Consider the following 21,616-nt stretch of genomic DNA (forward strand, 5'->3'; position numbering starts at 1 on the left):
GTCCCAAGGCTTTGGGCCATCCTCAGCTGCTTTCCCAGGCCACAGGCAGGGAGCTAGATGGGAATTGGAGCTGCTGGGATTAGAACCAGCACCCATGTGGGATCCCGGGGCATGTGCAAGATGAGGACTTTAGCCGCGAGGCTACCACACCAGGCTCAATACTTTTATTTTTAAATGCTTTATTGCAGACAAAACCTTTTCCAACATAGCATTTTTAAAAATTTCAAGCTAGTTCAACTGTTTTAATTTGTATCAGTATTATTGATCCACTTCTGTATGTGGTAGGGATGCTTTCTAGGACTTTTTTACACATAGCAGGATATCTAGACGAGATATAACTGGCATTGGTTCAGTGACAACACCATCAAGGTCTCCAATTCCATGGGCCTTTCCTCCACTGTTACATGGTGGACACTGCAATGCACAACAGTGTTTCTGTGTTCAAGAAAAAAACAATGGAAAAGATGAGCCTTCCACAATGGATCTTTTTCTGATAAAAGCAAAAGGCTACCCAGAAATCCTTGTCAGCTTTGCTCATCTGTTTGCCACAATTGTAAAACACAGTAACACCTGTAGCTCCAGACGGTGTGGAAGTGAAGTTGTAGGGCTTTCTTTCTGGTCTCTTAAATAAGGGAGGTAGTGAAAGAAAAGGTTTGAAATGATCTTGAGTAAGGAACCCAGTAATTTTAGCAGCAATTGTAATTAGAGCATACCAAACTTTGTATATAACTCCTTTGTTAGTCTTCAGGAAGTTCATTTTCAAATGGCAGTCCAAATTTTTTTTTAACACCAAGTATTTTAACATTCCCTCATTGTTTAATCTTTGTTTTCAGTGTTAATGTGAGCTTGAAAGTGCTATGATCGGGCCTGGCGCAATAGCCTAGCAGCTAAAGTTTTCACCTTGAAAGTGCCCGGATCCCATATGGGTGCTGGTTCTAAACCCAGCAGCCCCACGTCCCATCCAGCTCCCTGCTTGTGGCCTGGGAAAGCAGTCAAGGATGGCCCAAAGCCTTGGGACCCTGCATCCATGTGGGAGACCCAGAAGAAGCTCCAGGCTCCTGGCTTTGGATGGGCTTAGCTCTGGCCATTGTAGCCATTTGGGGAGTAAACCAATGAATGGAAGATCTCTGTCTGTCCTTCTCTCTGTAAATCTGACTTTCCAATAAAGATATATTAAAAAAAAATTAAAAGTTCATACAAGTAGGCTTTCAAGTTTATCAGTTAATAATCTGAAAACTTGACAGAAGTAAGGTTTTAGAAACTTTATTTCTGAATTAAGTCTGTTGTGAGTAGTTCAGGATGGTATGACAGCTCTACAATATCTTTTAAAAATAAAATTTTATTGGAATGCCAAATCAGATTTACAGAGGAGAGACAAAGGTCTTCCATGCACTGGTTCACTTCCTCAAATGGCCACAATAGACACAGCTGAGCCAATCCAAAGCCCGCGACCAGGAACTCCTTCCAGGTGTCTTATATGGGTGCTGGGTCCAAGGCTTTGATCATCCTCTACTGCTTTCCCAGGCCACAAGCAGGGAGCTGGATGGGAAGCGGAGCACTAGGACACATACTGGCATACATATGGGGTCCTGGTGCTTGCAAGGTGAGGATTTAGCCATTGAGCCTTCACACCAGACCCGACTGCAGTATCTTATGGTCCTGGGTTAAATCTACATTCCTAGTATGCATTTTTCATTTATTTGACAATTCGGTTGCTTTATCTCTGATTCACATCTATATTTCATGAAAAGTTCTTTGTTGGTTATAACAGCCCATGTTGCTAATAGAGTAACAAGTTCTTGGATCGGCACAGCTCCAGCTGTTGCAGCCACTTGGGGAGTGGACCATTGGATGAAAGATCCTCCTCTCTGTATATCTACCTTTCTAATAAAAATAAATAAACCTTAAAATTTTTTTTAGGGCCTGGCGCCGTGGCCTAGCGGCTGAAGTCCTCGCCTTGAACGCCCCGAGATCCCATATGGGTGCCAGTTCTAATCCCGGCAGCTCCACTTCCCATCCAGCTCCCTGATTGTGGCCTGGGAAAGCAGTCGAGGACGGCCCAATGCATTGGGACCCTGCATCCGCGTGGGAGACCCGGAAGAGGTTCCGGGTTCCCGGCTCCGGATCGGCGCGCATCGGCCCGTTGCGGCTCACTTGGGGAGTGAATCATCGGACAGAAGATCTTCCTCTCTGTCTGTCTTCCTCTCTGTATATCTGACTTTGTAATAAAATAAATAAATCTTTAAAAAAACCTTTTTTTTTAATTTTCTTTGGAAAGTCTTATTTACAGAAAGAGAAACTGAAACATCTTCCATCCGCTAGTTTATTCCCCAAATGGTTGCAACAGCTGGAGGTGAGCGAGGAGCCTCTTCCAGGTCTCCCATGTGCATGCAGGGTCCCAAAGCTTTGGGCCATCCTGGACTGCTTCTCCAGGCTGGGGCCCCAGCTTCCTGGCTTAACCTACTGTATCACAAATATCTGCCCCCACAGTATTTTTTGAGTAACTTCACTTTTCCTTTGTTTCTATAGGAAATGTTTCTTTTTAGCTACAAATAAAACACAAGCAAAGGTGGATAGTAATAAGAAGTTTACTATTTCACATAACGAAAAGCACAGAGGTAAAGCAGTGCCAGGGTTGGTTATTCCGCAGCACAGTGAGCTGCTTCCCGACTGTATCCTGCTGTTTTCAGTGTGATGCTTTGGACGTTCAGGCTTGTCTCTTCCTTGTCCATCAACAGGCTGGTGCTGCTGCTGAGGTCCACACACCCCAGGCACCATCACCAAGCAACAGCGAAAAGTTCTGAAAAGCCCTGATACTTTGTCTTTTTGCCTCATTGGCCAGGACTTCATCAAGTGCTCAAAATAATCAGAGTAATCAAGATTCTCTCTGGAAACAGGGGAGCACCCTTTTCCTATAGCACAAGGCAGCCATGGAGAGTGAACACTAAAAGAAGGTTTTGCTTGCAAGGAAATGTGGACAAAGTGGCTAATGCCAGCCACATGAAAGTATTTAACAAACCCACTGATTTGAAATACAGCATTTCTTACACAATTTCTATACATATTGTTTTGAAAGTCTGTTTTGTTCCTTTTGGTCTACCTATAGGTTGTTAGCTATTCCTGGATCATTCTGACCGTTTTTAATTGCTAAGCATCCGAGTTTTTGTTTGTTTGGTAGAGTCTTCTCTGAATATATTTTTCCAAAATCTGAAAAAAGAAACTCCCCAATCATCTGAGGATTAGGACTACTTAAAAACAATTGAGTGAATCGAATATACTTATAATACCTTTCTATAAAAGAAATGGTATGCCTCACCTGAGTTTTATGACCTAAATTTTTAGTTTGTTAATAGTTTTTAATAGAATATTTGTTCCATGTTATTACAAGTCATTCCTTTTACTCCTTCATTTTTATAGCAGAGAACCTAGTATAATATTTTGATGTGCCAATCACCCCTTTTGCAAAGTTCTCTGTCAAACAAGCACATGCAGTAAGGTCAGAATTAAATGAGAAACAAAGTACAATTTGTGTCATAAGAGTCAAGATCCCCCAACAGGCAGAGTTGGTGATAACTGCTTCTTAGCTAGACAGATGGGAAAGGGTGGTATGAGAGATGTAACAGGTGAGCACTGGCCCTAACCCACCGAGAAGATATGGTCCAACGGCTGTCCCGGAGCTTGGCCCCCTGCTGAAGCCCAAGGATCTAGTCCTCTGCCTTTGTGGGAAATAAGGTAATAATCACAGATTGAACCTTCACCAGCACTTCCATGCCTCAGGAGACAGGCTCAAAGATGTAACAGGAACTTCTCCTTCCCAACATACCTAATATTCTTTGACCCTAATGTCACCAAATTAACATTTAAACTAACCTGGACTCTACTTTTATTATATTAAAGAGGCTTTCAAGCACTGAATACTATTAAAGTGAAATTAAGTTTTTAAGCAATATAGTCATATATATAGACAATGTATACACATAGAAAATCTAACATGAAAAAAACCCTTATTCAAGATAAATTAAAAGTAATAAAAGTTAAGCTTATTTTAGTGTACTTTTAAAAAAATAACATTCATACTTTATCAAAATGTATTTATTCTAATACATAAGACTTAATGGGCACACTTTTATGTTGACTCAGCAAAACCTTAGCTTTATGTTTCCACCTATAGTTAAATACGTATCAGTCCAAGTAAAAAACAATATTTAAAGAGTTACATCTTAGAGTCTCGTTCTTTGAAGTCAGGTTTGCATCTTGAATAGTTGCAGTAAAGTGTAAGTCATAGCAGATGTTCCTTTATCAGATTTTACTTGTTCTGTTAGAATGATAAAATATACCCTCAGTTCTATACAAATGTGCAACAGAGTAGTTAAATCATTACTACTTGAATACTTTATGTAGCAATAATTTATCTCTTCACAATGGTGAAGCCTTGTATTTCCACTATGTTCTACAGTTTCTGTATCATCACCTGGAATTTGCCTAAAAAAAGAAAATACACAAAATTATTTTCTGATTTAAGATACAAGGAAAATAAGACTACTCATTAATTTTCTGTTCTGTGCACGAAGAAGTTTCCATTAATAAAGTGGCTGTCATAAAACTGCTCATATTCTACATAATCAGTCAAATCAACTGCACTTTTATGGAGAGATTATCTGTGAGTAAATGCCTTTGTTTCTCTGTGATTCCTATGTTCTGCGTGTTTCCTTGGCCAATGATCACAACAAATGGGAAGGAAACATAGTGAAGCTCAAGTAAATTTTGTTTTTTAATGGTAGTTCTGGTAAGATCTGTAGAAAGCACTTTGGTGATAACAGGACAGTTGATTTTATTTCATTTTAATAATATACATATCCTAAATAACTTTAAAAATAGATTTTCAGGGGCTGGCACCATGGCATAGTAGGCTAAGCTTTAGCCTGTGACACCTGCATCCTATACGGATGCCAGTTCAAGTCCCCGACAGTCCACTTCTAGTCCAACTCCCTGCTTGTAGCCTGATAAAGCAGCGGAGAATGGCTCAAGTCCTTGCGCCCTAGTACCCACATGTAGAAGGACATGTAGTAGTATCCACTGTAGAAGGACATTGTGACCCAGAAGGTCAGTGAACACAGGATTACAACTGATTGGATAACATTTGTATGAGAACAACTGGATGAGTGCCATTTGTGTGACTGATACCCTTTGTATGAGAACAACTGAGTGTGTACCATTCATGTAACTAAATGGATATCATTTGTATGAGAACACTTGGTGAGATATACAAAACAAGACTATAGAAACAATTGATGGGTTCTGCTGATAAGCTCAATACCTCCTCCCTTATCCGATATGACCCTTGGTCTATAAAGTTTGATGCCACTAAATATACTTTGGCTTTCAACCATAAGTCAGAGTCCACGTTTTATTATCAGCTCCGTGCACCAAGTGCACCGCTGCAGGACAGTGATAGGAGACCAAGAGGAAGCTCTTGGCTTTCGTTCAGCTCAGCTCCAGCCATTGTGGCCATTCAAGGAGTGAACCAAGGGAATGGAAGATAGGTAGATAGATAGAGAGACAGATAATCTTTCTGTCTCCCCTCTCTATAACTCTGCCTTTCAACTAAAAATAAAGGGGCTGGTGGCATTGCTGGCTAATCCTCTACCTAAAGGGCTAGTATCCCATGTGGCTACCATTTTGTGTGGCAGATGTTCCACTTCTGATCCAACTCCCTGCTTATGGCATGGGAGAACAGCAGAGGATAGCCTAAGCCCTTAGGCCCCTTAGTACCCACATGGAGGACCCAGAGGAGGATTATAGCTCCCAGTTTAGGACCAGCTTAACTGGAATTGTGGCCATTTGGAGAATAAAATGGAAGACAGAAGATCCTCTTGGTAATTATTACTTTCAAGCAAAATGTCTTAGATTTTAATAAAATCTTTTAAATAATAAAATTAAAACAATTGTTAAATATTATAAAGTGCTATCTTAGAAATACATGCTACATTTTCCTCTAAAAGTTAAGAATTGTCCCATGTATGTATTTCTTCATAAGTTTTTATTTTCTTTTTTTTAAAGATTTATTTATTTTTATTGGAAAGTCAGCTCTACAGAGAAAAGAAGAGACGGAGAGGAAAATCTGTCATACGTTGGTTGACTCCTCAGAAGGCTGCAATAGCCACAGCTGAGCCGTTCTGAAGGAGCCAGGAGCTTCTTCCAGGTCTACCATGCGGATGCAGGATTCCAAGGTTTTGGGCCGTCCTTGACTACTCTCCCAGGCCACAAGCAGGGAGCTGGATGGGAAGCAGGCTGCTGGGATTAGAAACGGCATCCATATGGAATCCTGGCACGTGCAAGGCAAGGACTTTATCTACTAGGCTGACGCGCTGGGCCCTCAGCAGTTTTTCTTACGACCTTTTTTTGTTTATTACTTATTAAAATACTGAGGGGCCAACATTGTGGCACAACAGAATGCATCGCCAGTGTCCCACATGGGAGCTGGTCCCAGTGCTGGCAACTGTTTCCTGATGTACTTCCCTGCTAATGCAGCTGTGAGAGGGGCAGAAGAGGGCCAAGTGTTTAGCCCAGGCCACCCACATGGGAGAGCCAGAAGAAGCAGCTCCTGGCTCCTGACTTCAAAAAGGCTCAGCTTCAGCTGCCGTGCCATCTGGGGAGTGAAACAGTGCATGGAGGATTTCTTCCTCGCTCTCTTTCTCTTTTTCCTTCTCTCTGTGGATTTTCCTTTCAAATAAAAATAAATAAATGAATGAAATGAACAAGTATCACTGAATGAGAGTATGGTATGCTACATGTTCAATTGGTAAAACTAAAATGAAACAGTTCTAGCATCTTTACTGTACTCTAAGTTAAAACGAAAACCAAAAAACAAAAACCACAAACCTCCCTCAAAATAAAACATTTATAAGAAACGTACATCTGGGCCTGGCGCAATGGCTGAATGACTAAATCCTTGCCTTGCAAGCACTGGGATCCCATATGGGTGCTAATTTTTGTCTTGCTCCACTTCTCATCAAGCTCCCTGCTTTTTAGCATGGGAAAGCAATAGAGGACGGCCCAATGAAGGCCTTGGGACCCTGCACCTGCATGGGAGACCAGGAAGAAGCCCCTGGCTCATGGCTTCAGATAAGCTAACCTCTGGCCATTGTGGCCATCTGAGGAGTGAACCAGTGGATGAAAGATACTTGTATCTCTTTCTTTCTACAAATCTTCTTTTCCAATTAAAAAAAAAGAAGAAGAAAAAAAGAAATGTGGATTCTACTTACAGGCAGGCATTGAAGAAACTTCAGCTGTTACAATACTTTTTATCCCCAAGTTTGACAAGCCACCTCTGATTAAGCCGCATGTAAATGCTAAATACTGAAAGGAAAAAATTTGTTAAAAATAGTACAAACTTACTAAAGCAGAGAAGCTATTGATGAATATGACATTTCCTTAAACCATACTATCGATAAGTTATTGCTTTTTTTTAAAAAAAGTTGCAAAAAGAAACTTTAAGTTACTGAAGAGTCTGAGTTTTGGACATTTTTAGCAAATAACGCTCATGGACACACATGACAACCTTGGCCAACGAGGACTCTGAATCCAGGATGGGTGGCACAAACAAGCCAAAAGGTCCGAATTGGTCTGACAACAGCAAAAGTAGCAATGTCTGTCACTGACATGTCCCATAGGGTTCTAATCACCGTGCGGAGCAGCAGGTCTCCGCCTGCTCTAACCTCACATGGTTCCTGCTGGTGTGCTGAGCCCTCCTATCAACTCCACAAGCTAACTGTCCCACAGGCCCATATCATACTTTTTTAACAACTGGAGGATCAAGAATATTAAAATGGGGTAAAGCAGTGAAAAAAATTGCATACTAACAATTTAATTATATTTAATTAAAAATTGAAGTAAACTGGCCTGGTGCAGTAGCTTAGCAACCAAAGTCCTCGCCTTGCATGTGCCAGGATCCCATATGGGTGCCAGTTCATAACCTGGCTACTCCACTTCGCTTCCAGCTCCCTGCTTGTGGCCTGGGAAAGCAGTAGAGGACATTCCAAAGTCTTGGGATCCTGCACCTGCACGGGAGACCTGGAAGAGGGTCCTGGCTTCTGACTTCAGATCAGCTCAGCTCTGGCCAATGCAACCACTCAGGGAGTGAACCAGCAGACAGAAGATCTTTCACCGTCCTTTTCTCAGTAAATCTGAGATTCCAATAAAAATAAATAATAAACCTTAAAAAAAAAAAACAAACCTAGGTTTATTTAGACCAAAGTCCTGGATGATCTACATCTATATTTCCTTTCTGTTAGATAATATAGGTATAAATAAATTTTTACACATAAATAAGAGTTTACACTTTCCCAAGATACTTAATTCAAAGGATTTTTACATTAAAATATGTCAACTTTTTAAAACTTTTATTATTATTATCATTTTATGATACATTTCCACAGGGCCTGACATTTTCCATACCCTTCCCTTGGTTCCCCGATATTATTAGTATAGCATAGTCCTTCATAAACAGTCATATGCTTATCATTGTGGGCATGGACAATGGCAAAGTGTCCAGTTCCTATTGTCAAGATATAATAAACAGTTTCATTAGGAGTCCATCTTTGGGGCCCGGTGCAATAGCGCAGTGGTTAAAGTCCTCGCCTTGAACATGCCAGGATCCCATATGGGTGCCGATTCTAATCCCAGCCTCTTCCCTTCCAGCTCCGTGCTGGGAAAGCAGTTGAGGGTGGCCCAAAGATTTGGGACCCTGCACCCACATGGGAGACTGGGAAGAGTTCATGGCTCCTGGCTCTGGACTGGCTCAGCTGCAGACACTGCGGCCACTTGGGGAGTGAACCATCTATGATGTTTGATTGATGGGTTTAATCCATTTACATTCAGGGTTAATATGAATGGGTGGAAATTCAGTCCTATCATTTTAGCAATGTGTTGTTCACTGATTTAGTCTCCTGTTGTTATTTTACTGGAATGTTCTTCACATTTGCTATTCCTCTTCTGTGTTAAGAGAACATTTTTAAGTATCCTTTGTAGGGCAGATTTGGAAGAAGCATAATCTTTTAACTTCTCTTTCCTGTGGAAGACTTTTATCAGCTTTTATTTGATTCATTTCCTATGTGACATATTCCTTAGATTCCTTAAACTCCTGTATTAAGTGCCTCTCGTTGTTTTATAACAAGTGTTTTGAATTCTGTATCCCCCATATTCTTGATATATTCCTCAGGTAACTCTGAGGTTGGCAAAGGCTTTTGCTCCTTTGCAGGGGAGTCTTCAGTAATATTCATTGTGCCTCTGTCTCCTCTTGCTCTTGGTCATTGTACTTCTGGTTAGCAGCAGAATCTTCTCCCTGGGGCAGGTTTCTGAGCTGTGTCATCCACAGATCTACAGTTCGATTTTACTTATTGTGGTTGGTACATGGCTCTTTGATGTCACCTGTGCCACTCCCCCCACTAAGTTCCAGCTCCTGGCTCACCACTCTCCACCTCCTTGATTCCATGCTGAGGCTGCATTGTCTGCACAACCTTTCTCCCCCTTACGGTTCGAGAAGTTCCCAGGATTAGGGAGACATCAGGTGTCCTGTCTAACTAGATTGTTGATGGTACTGATCTTGCCAGAACCTTTGGCCATTACGTCTGGGGCCCACACAGACCCCTTTTGACCTGTACGATGCTAAAGTCGGTGTTATTTTCCCTATGGGACCAGTGCAATGCCCTGAGCTCAGTGAGTTCTCACCCAGCTCAGCACATGTGCAGCTCACTGTTGTCCCTGCAGTCTTAAAGCTTTTGCCACACTGTACAAATGGTGCCTGATGTGCCATTACTAGAGTTCTTGATCTGCTGACCATCAGGTCTGAGGGCTACTCAGTCCTGTCTTGGGTGGAACTTGTAGGATGCCACGTTGTTGCAGTTCACTGAACCAGAAATGAGTTCACTCCCAGCTCAGTGCATGTGCAGTCCTGTCCCACAGTCTTTTCCTTCCTACTTGGCCTTAGGGTGTGGACTGTGCTGTGAAATCCACTGTCCCCACATCATCCATCTGGGACCTGCCACTCTGTCTCTGCTGCTGGTCAAATCAAACAGACCCACAGTACAGGCAGTTCTTTGTCTGGATTCATCTCCTGAGCTTCTGGTGAATGTCCTTCCCACCTTGTTGCTGGTGGAGTTCCGGCTGCTGGTGGAGTTCAGATCACGGCTCTATATCGGTCACTGCAACACCACACTGTTGTGGTGTGTCTGCTTTCCTGTGTCTGTCAGTCTTCAGGTGCCCCTCTGCTGTCATTCTGTCCTCTCCTATTTCCTGGAATGTGCCCTCTCTGATTCACTCTGGCTGTTTCTGTCTGTTTAAACATGTCCTTACCCTAATTTACCATCTTGAATCTAAAAGCTGTCAACTTTGTAAACTAGTCATTGACTATTACAAGAGATTAAAAATCAAAAATTACATTAAGTCATACAATATAAACATACCTAGCATAAAGCATGTATTCTTTATAAGATTTATTTTTTCTTTATAAGATTTATTTTAATTTATTTTAAAGGCAGATATACAGAGAAGGAGATACAGAGAGAAAGATCTGTGCTGGTTCACTCCCCAACAGCTTTTTCCAGGTCTCCCACACAGTTGCAAATCAAGGTTTGCACCATCTTCTACTGCTCTCTGAGTCCACAAGCAGGGAGCTGGGTGGGAAATGGAGCAACCGGAACACAAACCATATGGGATCCTGGCAGATTCAAGGCGAGGATTTAGCCACTAGGTTATTTCTGGGCCCAAAACATATATTCTTATAAAAAAAAAAAGTTGATATTAAACTTTTTTTAAAATCTACAAATCATAAACTCTGAGGTAAATAATTTTGCATAGCTAATACCAGTTTTGTACTTCGGTGTTTTTAACCAATATAGCTACGCTATTTTCAAGAATCTGTCATACATCTACATTATAGTAGCATTTAGCTGTAGCGACTCTTTCATTGGTCACCATAAACCTATCCAGTACAGTTTAATACAATGGATATGCCTTCTGTTCTATAGGAAACAATTCTAAAAGAAAGCTTTAAAACCTATTTTTAATTCAAGCTTGTTATTTTTAGTGTTGTATTTTCCCGTTTTTCACAGAAAATCCAAATCTTGTACTACATGAAATACCTTAGATGCGTGTTCTAAATACTGTTTTCCTGCAGACATCTGAGTCAGCAAACGGAATTTGTTGTCTTGAAGCACATAGATGCCCTGATCCAAAACAGAAAAAGGATCCATGTCAACATAATTAAATTTATCTCCACATTAAGAGTTTTATAAAAATATTCAAAATTGTTCATTTCCTTGGTCAAATTTTCTTTAAAGGACAGAGTTCCAAGATGTTCTATTCAGCTCAGAGCAGATTTGCAACTTCAGTATTTCATAGTACTAACATTTGTTATACACTAAATATATCAAGATGCACTTGAGAGTCTTTTTTCCTTGAAAAACCTCAGTTTTGTACAAAGGAATCGTTAATGCATGTTCATTTGAAATCAGATTATTAAATTATGTTTAGAAAGTCAACGAATAGTCACTTTTTCCCAATCCAAGTAATTAAAAAAAATAAGATTTGTATTGTTGTAAGAAAAAATGAATTGGAGTGTTAGTAAGATAAATTGTCTTCCTATATTATAGTTCAAATATTCTTTTGAGGCATACAAAATCAATTATCAAATGAACCATTTTCTACGCAATCTATTGACTCTACATTAACAAAATATTTTAATAGAAAATAAATTAAATTTTAGTAATTAATGTAAAGACATAAATGCAATATATAGTGGTTCTCTACAATATCACTACTCAGTACAAATAACTAATAAATCAAATTGTGAACCAAATGTCACTCTAACATTTGCTACCTTTCAAAGCTGAACATCACTTATACAATTGGAGGAAATACTTTATTGACTTTACCCTACTAAAGAAAAAAAAAACCAATGATTTAAGAAACATTCCATTTTGTTATCCATCATTCCTATATAGAATGTGGGGAAAAGTTCTAGTCCAAGTTTGTAATTAATAAATAATCTTTGGAAAGAGACAAAAAAAAGTCCAAAGTTGGTCAGAAATTATTTTAAGTTTTAAATAGCTAAATTACTAAAATGAGACATTTATATTAAGTTCAATAGCTTTTTCAAATAGGCCTTAATTTATCTAAATACCTGATGATTTGTCCTTAAATTGTCAATTTGTTTCTTGAATACTGTAGTCCAAAAATCCTTACAAACGAATTTCATGATGTCTAACTCATCCTTGAATCTTGCAGTGTCTTTTGTGAACCTAAAGAGATCATCTAAAAGTAAAACAGTGCTTTTTCTCCAAAGGAAGCAAAATGGGCAAATTATCAAATACTTTCCACATGCCAGAACATTCATGAAGTAAGAAGCACACATATGTCCCCATCTCAATGCAATCACATTCTGTTCTGTAATTTTGGGGTCTAAAATTAAGAGTTTATTGATCCAACAATAGAGCCAAAATTTCAGGTACAATTCATTCCAGTATATTGAAAATAAAGAGCTAATCAAGATCATAGTTATGCACAAAATATAATCATAATTAAACTATTCAGATAATGCGAAAGGTATACTAAAAATAAATGATCCACAAAGATTATTTAATACATAAACATTGAATCTAATTTTAATCCATATGCACTTAAACAAAATTACAATCATGAATTTTTAAAGAACCCACTAGACTCAAGTAGGAAATGCTATGAGACTTTTTTGGATAGTTGTTTTGATACTTTTCACGGAAAAAAATCTAGATAAAGCATTACTTTCATATACTAACACAACATTCTAATAACTAAATTCAAATAGAATCAGAACTAAAAACAAATTTTATTCAGTGAAGTAAAGACAAAAATTAAAATTCAGAAATTAAAGCTGCACTATCTCAGGGTAATACAAGCTTTTGAAACGGATCATCTTTGTTCATAACCTACCTGGAAGAAAATTTTCAAATCCATACTGCTCACCTTTCTATCAATCCTTGTCCCACTCGAAAGCCCATGTTTTCCAGCTTAGTTATACACCGTCCATTTTCCTATTTTAAGAAATAAGTTTTGAAATCTTCTAGAAAGCCAAGATATTAGCATCTGAAAACTTAAAATATTGGCTAAATGTTAATGTAAGTATTCAGATTTTGAAACTAACATTTTAATTAAAAAGTGACTTAGTCATATTTTCTCACAAACTACTAATCTGTCATGATTACTTTTAAGGAATACCAATGACTCTTCTGAAAGGCTCTTCTCTCCTACCTTACAAAACCCAGGTCAGCGGCTCTGCTTCCATCTGCCACTGCCTTTATGCTATCACTAAGCTCAAAGCTCCATACTTCCCACACCTCTCTACTTGTTTTTCTGCATTTTTGTTGCTGCTTTTTTTTTTCTTTTTTGAGGACTAGTGTGACACACTCCTCTTGTGCCAACCCCTAATGTTTCTAGATCTTTAAGAATCCTGCATTTGGTTATGTGTTCTTAGAGTCAGGGTGGCTAGTTCTTTTTTTTTAAGATTTATTTATTTTTATTGGAAAGTCAGATACACAGAGAGGAGGACAGACATAGAGGAAGATCTTCCTCCATCTGATGATTCACTCCCCAAATAACTGCAACAGCCAGTGCTGTGCCAATCCGGAGCCAGGAGCCAGGAACTTGCTCCAGGTCTCCCACATGGTTGCAGGGTCCCAACGCTTTGGGCCGTCCTCAACTGCTTTCCCAGGCCACAAGCAGGGAGCTGGATGGGAAGTGGAGCCACCGGGATTAGAACCTGCGCCCACATGGGATCCCGGGGCGTTCAACGGGAGGACTTTAGCCACTAGGCCACGGTGCCAGGCCCACACCTCTCTACTCGTGACACTCACCCCACCCCATCTGCTCTGGTCTCCTTGCTGACCCTTAAACACAGCAGCCATGCAACCTGACGGTTTCTGCATCAGCTGCTCCTCCTCCAGCAGCTCAACAATCAAATCCTTCACTTCAAATCTTCACTCTCGTCACCATCTCAATGAAGCTCATTTTAACCTTCTTGCTAAAATCGCCTGCCATGTCATGTCCCTTCAGCAGCTCTCTACCTATTGACTGTGTGTCCCTTGACCAGCAACAGCAACAGCTTAGAACTTGCTAAAAATATTAATTCACTAGTCCCTCAACCACTCACCATTCCCATGAGTCAGAAACAGTAGGTGTGAGACTAGCTAACCCTCTGAATTCTGATGTCATACGCCACTTTTCTACTTAATATTGTCTCAGAATCTATTTTAGGAGCCAGCACTACGGCTTAGCAAGGTTAAACTGCAACCTGGGACACCAACATCCCATATGGGCGCCTATTTTAGTCCCTGCCGCTCCATTTCTGATCCAGCCCTCTGCTAATGCACCCAGGGAAGAAGAAGATGACTCAAGTACTTAGGCTGCTGCCACCCACACGGAGACCTAAACGGAATTCCAGACTCCTGGCTTCAGCCTGTTTTGGCCATGTGAAATTTCTCTTTTTCCTTCTGTAATTCTGCCTTTCAAACAAGTAAACAAATCTTCTTTAAAGAAACAACGTTTGGGGCCCGACGGCATGGCCTAGCGGCTAAAGTCCTCGCCTTGAAAGCCCCGGGATCCCATATGGGCGCCGGTTCTAATCCCGGCAGCTCCACTTCCCATCCAGCTCCCTGCTTGTGGCCTGGGAAAGCAGTCGAGGACGGCCCAATGCATTGGGACCCTGCACCCGCGTGGGAGACCCGGAAGAGGTTCCAGGTTCCCGGCTTTGGATCGGCGCACATCGGCCCGTTGCAGCTCACCTGGGGAGTGAATCATCGGACGGAGGGTCTTCCTCTCTGTCTCTCCTCCTCTCTATATATCTGGCTGTAATAAAATGAATAAATCTTTAAAAAAAAAAAAAGAAACAACATTTGTGTTCAGCATTATGATACAGCAAGTTAAGCTGCTGCCTACAATGCTGGCATCCCCCATGGTAACTGGCTCTAGCCTGGCCGCCCTGCTTCGGATCCAGTTCCCTACACACCTGGTGAAGAAGCAGAAGATGTCCCAAGGCTTGGGTCCTTAAAAATGGCTTTCACCGGGCCCGGCGGCGTGGCCTAGCGGCTAAAGTCCTCGCCTTGAACACCCCGGGATCCCATATGGGCGCCGGTTCTAATCCCGGAAGCTCCACTTCCCATCCAGCTCCCTGCTTGTGGCCTGGGAAAGCAGTCGAGGACGGCCCAATGCTTTGGGACCCTGCACCAGCGTGGGAGACCTGGAAGAGGTTTCTGGTTCCCGGCATCGGATCGGCGCGCACCGGCCATTGCGGCTCACATGGGGAGTGAAACATCGGATGGAAGATCTTCCTCTCTGTCTCTCCTCCTCTCTTTATATCCGGCTTTCCAATAATAATAAAATCTTTAAAAAAAAAAAAAATGGCTTTCACCGGCCCGGCAGCGTGGCCTAGTGGCTAAAGTCCTCACCTTGAATGCCCTGGGATCCCATATGGGCACTGGTTCTGGTCCCGGAAGCTCCACTTCCCATCCAGCTCCCTAATTGTGGTCTGGAAAGGCAGTTGAGGACGGCCCAAGGCTTTGGGACCCTGCACCCACTTGGGAGACCTGGAGGAGGTTCCTGGTTCCCAGCTCGGATCGGCGCGCATCGGCCCATTGCGGCTCACTTGGGGAGTGAATCATTGGACGGAAGGCCTTCCTCTCTGTCTCTCCTCTCTGTATATCTGGCTTTGTAATGAAAATAAATAAATCTTTAAAAAAAAAATGGCTTTCATCATTTTTTTTCATTTACACTTTTTAAAAAAAAGATTTATTTTATTGTACTTTGTTTTATTAGATAAAGTTTTATTTGTTTTATTAGGAAAGTTAGATACACAAAGAGGAGGAGAGACAGAGAGGAACATCTTCCATTTGATAGTTCACTCTCCAAGTGGCCGCAATGGTCGGAGATGTGCTGTTCCGAAGCCAGGAGCCTCTTCCGGGTCTCTCACGCGGGTGCAGGGTCCCAAGGCTTTGGGCTGTCCTCAACTGCTTTCCCAGGCCACAGGTAGGGAGCTAGATGGGAAGCAGGGCTACTGGGATTAAAACTGGTGCCTATAGGGGATCCTGGCGTGTGCAAGGTGAGGACTTTAGCCATTAGGCTACCACACCAGGCCCTACACTTTCATTTTTAAGTAATTATATATATATATATGTGTATATATATATATATGTATGTTTTGTTTTGTTTTACTGAAAAGGCAGATTTATATAGAGAGAAGGAGATAGAAAGATTTTCTGGGGCCCTGCGGCGTGGCCTAGCGGCTAAAGTCCTCGCCTTGAAAGCCCCGGGATCCCATATGGGTGCCAGTTCTAATCCCGGAAGCTCCACTTCCCATCCAGCTCCCTGCTTGTGGCCTGGGAAAGCAGTCGAGGACGGCCCAATGCATTGGGACCCTGCACCCATGTAGCAGGCCTGGAAGAGGTTCCAGGTTCCCGGCATCGGATTGGCGCACACCGGCCCATTGCGGCTCACTTGGGGAGTGAATCATCGGACGGAAGATCTTCCTCTCTGTCTCTCCTCTCTGTGTATATCTGGCTGTAATAAAATGAATAAATCTTTAAAAAAAAAAAAAAAAAAAAAAAAGATTTTCTGTCCACTGGTTCACTCCCCAGGTACCTGCAATTGCCAAGGCTTAACTGATCCAAAGTCAGGAGCCAGGAGCTTCTTCCAGGTCTCTGAGTGAGTGCAAGGTCCCAATCCTTGGGCCATACTCTACTGTCAGGCCTCAAGCAGGGAGCTGGATGGAAGTAGTGGAGTAGCTGAGACATGAACTGGCACCTATATGAGATCCTAGCACTTGTAAGACAAGGATTTAGCCACTCGGTAACTGTATTGAGACCTATCTTTCACCATTTAATACAGGCTTAATATTTTATTTTTTTCTTAAAATAAAGATGTATTTATTTCTATTGGAAAGTCAGACATACAGAGAGGAGGAAAGACAGAGTTAAAAGAAAAAACAAACAAAAAAATAAATAAAAAAAAGGAAAATCCTCCATAGGTTGATTCACTCCCCATGTGGCCGCAAGGGCCAGCTGGTGCTGCATAGATCCCAAGCCAGGAGCCTGCAGCCTCTTCCTGGTTTCCTATGTGGTGCAGGGTTCCAAGGCTTTGAACTGTCCTGAACTGCTTTCCCAGGACACAAGCAGAAAGCTGACTGGGAAGCGGGACTGCTGGGATTAGAACTATCGCCCACATGGTATACCAGTGCGTGCAAGGCAAGGACTTTAGCCATTACGCTACCATGCCAGGCCCTAATTGTATCTTCTGAAGCCCATCTGATTTCCACTAAGCAGTAAACTAAAGGCTTCATTATTTGCTCAACTTTCTTCCAAGGACATGCCTTCCAATTATGGGTCCATACCCACTCAACCTGTATTTCTTTTTTTTTTTTTTAAAGATTTATTCATTTTATTACAAAGTCAGATATACACAGAGGAGCAGAGACAGAGAGGAAGATCTTCTGTCCGATGATTCACTCCCCAAGTGAGCCCCAAAGGGCCGGTGAGCGCCGAGCCGATCCCGGGAACCTGGAACCTCCTCCGGGTCTCCCACGCGGGTGCAGTGTCCCAATGCATTGGGCCGTCCTCGACTGCTTTCCCAGGCCACAAGCAGGGAGCTGGATGGGAAGTGGAGCTTCCGGGATTAGAACCGGCGCCCATATGGGATCCCGGGGCTTTCAAGGCGAGGACTTTAGCTGCTAGGCCATGCCGCCGGGCCCTCAACCTGTATTTCTAATACTTACTGACCAGACACAGTCATCAAGAGAACCCACAAAATCCCCAAATGAGACACAACTCTGTATGTGGCATTTGGCATAGCGGTTAAGACACCACTTTAAACACCCAGCATCCCTTGCCAGAGTACCCAGGTTTGGGTCCCAGCTCGGTTTGTAATTTCAGCTTCTTGTAATGCATGGTAGGGGGTGAGGTGGGATGGCAATCAGTTAGAGGCAGGGAGTGAACAGCTAGGAGGTGATTGTTCAAATACTTTAGGTCTCTGTTTCCTGGTAGGAAGCTTGGATTGTGTGCCAGGTTCCAGGCTTAGGCCTGGTCCAGCTCTGCTGTTATGACCACTTGGGACATGACCCAATGGATACAAACTATGTCTGCCTCTTCAAATGAAATGCAATTTTTAAAAAAATTATAAGGAGGGGCTGACAAAATGGCTCAACTGGGCTAATCCTCCACCTGCAAGCATAAACATCCCATATGGACACCGATTCATATCCCAGCTGCTCCATTTCCTTTCCATCCAGCTCCCTGATTGTGGCCTGGGAAAGCAGTAGAGGACAATCCAAGGCCTTAGGATCCTGAACCCACATGGAAGACCCAGAAGATGCCTCTGGCTTCTGGCTTTGGATCAGCTCAGCTCTGGAGAGTGCAGCCATCTGGGGAGTGAACTATTGGATCGAAGATCTTTCTGTCTTTCCTCCTCTTGGTAGATCTGCCTTTCCAACGAAAATAAATCTTAAAAAAAAAATAAAGAAAAAACTGTTACAAGGCATTGAATTTCCTCCATTTCTGACATTCTTCCTGTCTTTCCACTCTCCCTTCCATACTTACTCAAGGCTTACAGATCTACCTGTCAAACTTTTCTCTCCTCACTATTCTGGTTTTAATTCAGACCATCTCCTGCTGTAATTCTTGCAATGATGGGTGTTATTATGTAGAAGCAACTTCTCTCTCTAACCCAAACATAAAGCATCTTTCTAAAATGTAAATATGCCACATTGTCCCCGCCTCTTAAAAAGCCTCTACCGAGAAGGGGCTGATCATTTGAGCTGTTTCCATTCAGAGCTCCCAATTCTTTTGACTTTCCATCCTTCCAACTTTCACAGTGAAACACTTCAGTGTATTTGCTAGATCCACCACTTTGGTACTTTATGTCTTTAACTTTCCTACAGGACTTTTCCTATTCCCCATCTCCCAGCCTCCACCCATCTTCATCAGCAGTACTAGAAAATGGTTTGTGACTCGAGCATGACTTTGGAATATCTCAGTTGTAAAATCCGTGAGACCGCTGTAATTCTACACGTAATTTACACCCAATACACAACATATTCCTACCCCAAACACTGTAAAGCGGGGGTTTTGATCTGATCTGTCCAGTGCAGTGTTGTGCCCCAAATGCAGATCTAATCAGTGTCTTCTGATGTGATCAAGTGATACGGACCTTCACCTGTCAGCAGAAGTTAGTTTCGTAAGGATAGAGCACTGCTTTAACCTCAGCTCTTTAAAGCAGCTCTGGACCAGTGGACAGTTTCTGTATTTAAAGCCTGTCTTCTCAGTATGGTTACCGCCGGCTACTTCCCTTGGCTCCGACCTCAGACCTCACTAAGCTTTTCTGCCCTGGAGTCGTGTGGAGTGGAACTGGACGGGGGAAGGAAGGACAGACTCTCCGCCGGGACAGGCCTGTCCAGTGAGGGAGGCTCGGGAGTGCTGCGACTGCCGGCCAAACTTGGCAGGGGTTCTGCATTCCACCCCACCACAAATCACAGGAGCAGATACTAAAACAGAGACCATCTCCGGCTTGCAAGACGGCCAGAGGGCACCGCCAAAAGAGAGAGACAGAGAGACCAGAGGAAAGGAAGGAAGGTAGGATGTCAGAGGCAGCCGAGGAGGGGACAGGTCACACCCCGAGATGCTGAGGGCGACAGCAGGGGCTGAAGGAAAGAACGTGGGTGAAACAGCTTGAGAGGACGAGGACGCAAGAAGACCCCAAGGGCGCTGTGGCAGCACTCACCACCTCCCCCTGTTCCGCGGACTTGTACACTCCGGACACTATCTCGTTATGCAGCAGCAAAAACAACGCCTCGTCCGCCATGTCTTGCTTATTCTTCCAAGCTCCGGGTTTAGGCTCTAGTTTGGGTCGGGCCCGGGGAACGGGCCCTCGGCAGAGCAGCGCGGCCCGAGCCGGCTCCCTCGGCTCCCTCGGCGCCTGGCTGCTAGGAGAGCGAGGAATGCTATCGGCCTGGCTTCGCTAGGCCAGTACTGAGGGAGGACCCCTACCCGGGCTACCGCCCGGGGGCCGAACCCGAAAGGCTGCCTAGGAGATCCGAAGCCCGTGGAGACCCGATCCGGCCCCGGGATGGGGGGCGAAGAAGCAACTTCCGGTCGCCTCTAGCCCGGCATTCCTCCAGCTCTATGGTCACGGAGCTCCTCCCGGTGCACAGGGACACGAGGAAAGCTGCTCCCGCCTGATGGCCGGGGTGATGGTTGAGGGTGCGCCCGCTGCTCTCCCGCGGTAATTAGCTATAGAAGTGAAGGCAGTAAGACTTTCTGTCGGCCCGGCGCGATAGCGTGGCGGTTAAAATTCCTCGCCTTGAACCGGTTCTAATCCCAGCCGCCCGGCTTCCCATCCAGCTCCTTGGGAATGCAGTTTAGGATGGTCCAAAGCCTTGGGACCCAGCACCCGTATGGAGGAGGTTCCTGGCTCCTGGCTTCGGATGGGCGCAGCACTGGCCTTTGCGGCTGCTTGGGGGAGTGAACCATCATCGGACGGAAAATCTTCCTCTCTGTCTCTCCTCCTCTCTGTATATCCACCTTTCCAATAAAAATAAATCTTAAAAAAGAAAAGGACTTTCCGTCGGCCTCCTGAAAAGCCAGAACTCTATCCCAGTCTCTTGTGTAAAGTTGTAATCCCAGAAATAAATAAATAAATAAATAAATAAATAAATAAATAAATAAATAGGTGGTGGACGCTTGGGACTCCCACATTATCTGTGCCTGAGTTCAAGACTGAGCTCTGTGGGGAAAGCTTTATGGCACAGCAAATTAAGTCCCTGGCTGCAACACTGGCACCCCGTATGAGCTCCAGTTCGAGTCCCAGATGCTATACTTCTGATCCACTTGGGACGGCTAAGTGTCTGGGTCCTGCTACCCATGTGGGAGACCAGGATGAAGTTCTGGGCTCTGTGCTTTGCCTCAGCCCAGACTTGGTTGTTGCAGCCACTTGAAGAGTGATCCGGTGGATGGAAGATTTTTCCTATCACTGTAGCTCTGCGTTCGAAATAAAAAAATCTTTAAAAAAAACGTGAAAAGAGAAGCTATTTCAGAAGATAGAAGATCTCTATCTTACTGCATGTCCAATAAATAATACTTTAAAAAGAGAATAAGGGGCCCAGGATGACGATGGTTCAGTTGCTAAGTCCTTACCTTGCATCTGCCAGGACCCTATCTGGTTGCTGGTTCGTGTCCCGTCTGCTCCACTTCCCATTCAACTCCCTGCTTGTGGACTGGGAAAATAGAGGACAGCCCAAAACCATGGGCCCCTGCACCTGCATGGGAGACCAGGAAGAAACTCCTGGCTCCTGGCTTTGGATTGGCTCAGCACTGGCTGTTGCGGTCACTTGGGGAGTGAACCAGCAATATTCCTCTCCGGGTCTCCTTCTCTCGGTAGATCTGACTTTCCAATAAAAATAAATAAAAGAAAAATAATTCTCATCCTTCTTGCTCAACTTTTTCTTCTTTTTGCAACACTTTTTCTAACACTCTACATAATTTACTTTTTAAAAAAAAGACTTATTTATTTTTATTGGAAAGTTAGATATACAGAGAGGAGG

The 21,616-nt window shown here is 43.1% G+C and overlaps 1 protein-coding gene across 1 annotated transcript; it reads right to left on the reverse strand.

Moving 5' to 3' along the window:
* Positions 1 to 4,389: 4,389 nt before the first annotated feature.
* Positions 4,390 to 19,996, reverse strand: TRAPPC6B (trafficking protein particle complex subunit 6B). The gene is made up of 6 exons (XM_004584783.3): positions 19,798 to 19,996; positions 13,003 to 13,070; positions 12,182 to 12,299; positions 11,142 to 11,225; positions 7,266 to 7,359; positions 4,390 to 4,482 (listed from the first exon to the last, which is right to left on the reverse strand). The coding sequence occupies exons 1-6, from the start codon at positions 19,876 to 19,878 to the stop codon at positions 4,451 to 4,453; spliced, it is 477 nt and encodes a 158-aa protein (XP_004584840.1). The 5' UTR covers positions 19,879 to 19,996; the 3' UTR covers positions 4,390 to 4,450.
* Positions 19,997 to 21,616: the final 1,620 nt, after the last annotated feature.

The sequence above is a fragment of the Ochotona princeps genome, chromosome 6 (genome assembly GCF_030435755.1).
Source record: "Ochotona princeps isolate mOchPri1 chromosome 6, mOchPri1.hap1, whole genome shotgun sequence".
NCBI classification, from domain to species: domain Eukaryota; kingdom Metazoa; phylum Chordata; class Mammalia; order Lagomorpha; family Ochotonidae; genus Ochotona; species Ochotona princeps.

Excerpts from the sequence above, each read along its gene's own strand:
- TRAPPC6B (XM_004584783.3), bottom strand. The coding sequence starts at position 19,878 with ATGGCGGACGAGGCGTTGTTTTTGCTGCTGCATAACGAGATAGTGTCC. Across the intron at positions 13,071-19,797 it reads CCGCGGAACAGGGGGAGGTG|GAAAATGGACGGTGTATAAC; the intron begins GTGAGTGCTGCC and ends TTCTTAAAATAG. Across the intron at positions 12,300-13,002 it reads GGACAAGGATTGATAGAAAG|GTTCACAAAAGACACTGCAA; the intron begins GTGAGCAGTATG and ends TGATCTCTTTAG.